General features: G+C 37.3%; 1 protein-coding gene across 1 annotated transcript; it reads left to right on the top strand.

The window, feature by feature from the left end:
• Positions 1-824: 824 nt before the first annotated feature.
• On the top strand, positions 825-2,003 carry LOC138308624 (acetylcholine receptor subunit alpha-like). The gene has a single exon (XM_069249666.1). It carries the CDS (start codon positions 825-827, stop codon positions 2,001-2,003), a length of 1,179 nt encoding a protein of 392 aa, XP_069105767.1.
• Positions 2,004-2,459: the final 456 nt, after the last annotated feature.

Raw genomic sequence — 2,459 nt, 5'->3', positions numbered from 1 at the left:
CAACATTTTTTACACAATAACAAAGAACTTTCAATTTTAATTTCATCTTTTCCTTCTTTTCGTTTTTTTCTTCTTCCTTTTTGTTAGATAATTACATCATTAATTTACATACCACTTAATATCATCAACATATGTAAATCCAAACATCACTGTTACATTGTACATGATTTATGAGAAAATCGTGGATTTTGAATTTCTGTATTCATTATTCATTGTTTATTTAAATCACTTGTCTACTAAATCCTGTCGCTGTCCAATATCTTACCTTTGACAGTCTATTATTAATCTTTGAACTTATGGGACAGCTACAGGTAAACAATGGCTTGCTAAAGGTAACATATTGGACAGCGATAGTTGAGGTCTGTGGTTATTATTAGATATTGTACATTCATATACTAGGAAGACAATGGGTGACATCACAATTGCGGGTTAATAATTATGTAGTAGCAAGGTAATATAGAATTGTGTGTGATTTAGTGATTGTTCACGATTCGTTGTGTTATACGATTCAGAATCACAAACAATAATGGTATTCAAATGTACCTTATAAATATTAAAACTGCCATCGTTAACATTTTGTACGATATTGAAATAATTTTGATTGGTAGTTTTGATATTACGTCACTATATTATATGCATGCTGCATTATTGAACGGCTGGTTGCAATAATAATCGTCTGTCTGCTGTTTATATCAGTGCTGTAACTATTAGCTGGTCAAAGGTGCGTATCACAGAAGCGAACAGGTACAGCATAGTCAGAGATGGATCTCAGCGGTGTGCTTTACACTCAAATTCTACTTGTCTCCTTATATTGCAATGGCGTTATGACTGGAAACTCTACTTACAAGACAAACCTGAACGCAGAGTTACTCAACGACTATAACCCAAGTGTACACCCAGGCCGAGACTATCAAAGGCAAGTTCTTTACATCAACATAACATTTGCGTTAACAAAAATCCAATCGTTTGACGAGCTGGCGAGTTCATTGACTATTACTGGAAACCTTAAGGTTACGTGGATTGATGAACGTTTGTTATGGCGTCCACAAGCATACACGAAATTGAAAACAACACATTTCAAACAAAAGGAGATATGGATACCGCCATTAGTATTGTCTAACAGTTATCACAACATCGACTTGATTGGGGAAGGTGACATGCCAGTGATGGTAACTCATCGTGGGGAGGTGCAGTGGTTTCTCCCGCTTAAACTTTCTTCCTCCTGTGATGCTGACGTAACGTATTACCCCAACGACGAGCAGATCTGTTCTCTGGAGATTTTACCTTGGGGATACACACAAGAGCATATCCAAATGACCAATTTTACCTCAGCGCCAACCGCAAACGAGTTTGTTGAGAATCCTATCTGGGATCTCATCGATACATCCCAACACAGTTTCAAGGCACCGAAACTTGGTTTTGAATTGACTTTCACATTTAAAAGAAAGCCTTTGTTTTTCATGGTAAATTTCATCATGCCTACCATTTTAATGAGTTTCACTAACATGCTGGTGTTTCTGCTGCCGGCGGAGTCCGGAGAACGTGTCGGGTTTTCCATTACTGTGTTGTTGGCCATAGCAGTGTTCCTGTCCACCATTACTACCATCCTCCCTCAGACCTCCACGCCACAAATGGCCCTGCTCTGCTACCTACTTGTGACTCATATTGGACAAAGCCTTCTCATTATGCTGTGTACTATATTTGGACTGCGATTTTACCTCCGACCTACGGAAGAGCCTGTTCCTAGATGGATAGCAAGACTTGCATCACTGTCTAGCGCGTGCGAAACATTCTCTATTGTACACCCGGAGCCTGAAAATACGATTTCTGTACTTACAAGTGAAGACACTGAGGATGTTTGTAAGGAGAACGGAAATAAGACAAATGACAATGTGGTATCGTGGCAACGTGTCGGCAGAGCGTTTGACAATGCATGTTGTGTTTTCTTCACAGTAACGTCCGTTACCTGTAATGCTGCTTTTCTAGTCGTGATGTCCTCGTGACTGAAATCCATTTATTACGTCACTGCACGTGTTATACTTATCTCTTTAGTTTTAATTAAAATCTACTCCATATATTAAAGGTAAAGATATTCAATACGTCTATGCTGGAACATTTCTAATGCTCATTTGCATTGGAATATTATTTGTTATGTATGACACTAAATAAATGTAGTTATCGGATAAGGGAAATAACTCCTAAAGCTATAGTATCAATAAATCCTAAGTTCATATCATTAATATAGGTTGTAGAACTTTCTAGAATATTATCATGTTTAAACAAATATGTTTGTAAACATGCTGATTATAAGTAGGGATATAGAATGATATATTACCAGAAAGTTGTGTGTGTTTATTTGTTTACTGTTTTAGTGAGATATTTCTAGAAGTAGAAGGCTCTCTAATATTCTTGAATGAGGGTTCAGCTATATATACTCCAGCTTTCCACGGCTAATCTGA

The sequence above is a fragment of the Argopecten irradians genome, chromosome 15, assembly GCF_041381155.1.
Source record: "Argopecten irradians isolate NY chromosome 15, Ai_NY, whole genome shotgun sequence".
Classification (NCBI taxonomy): Eukaryota; Metazoa; Mollusca; class Bivalvia; order Pectinida; family Pectinidae; genus Argopecten; species Argopecten irradians.
This window is presented reverse-complemented; position numbering and strand designations above follow the sequence as displayed.

Excerpts from the sequence above, each read along its gene's own strand:
- LOC138308624 (XM_069249666.1), top strand. The coding sequence starts at position 825 with ATGACTGGAAACTCTACTTACAAGACAAACCTGAACGCAGAGTTACTC.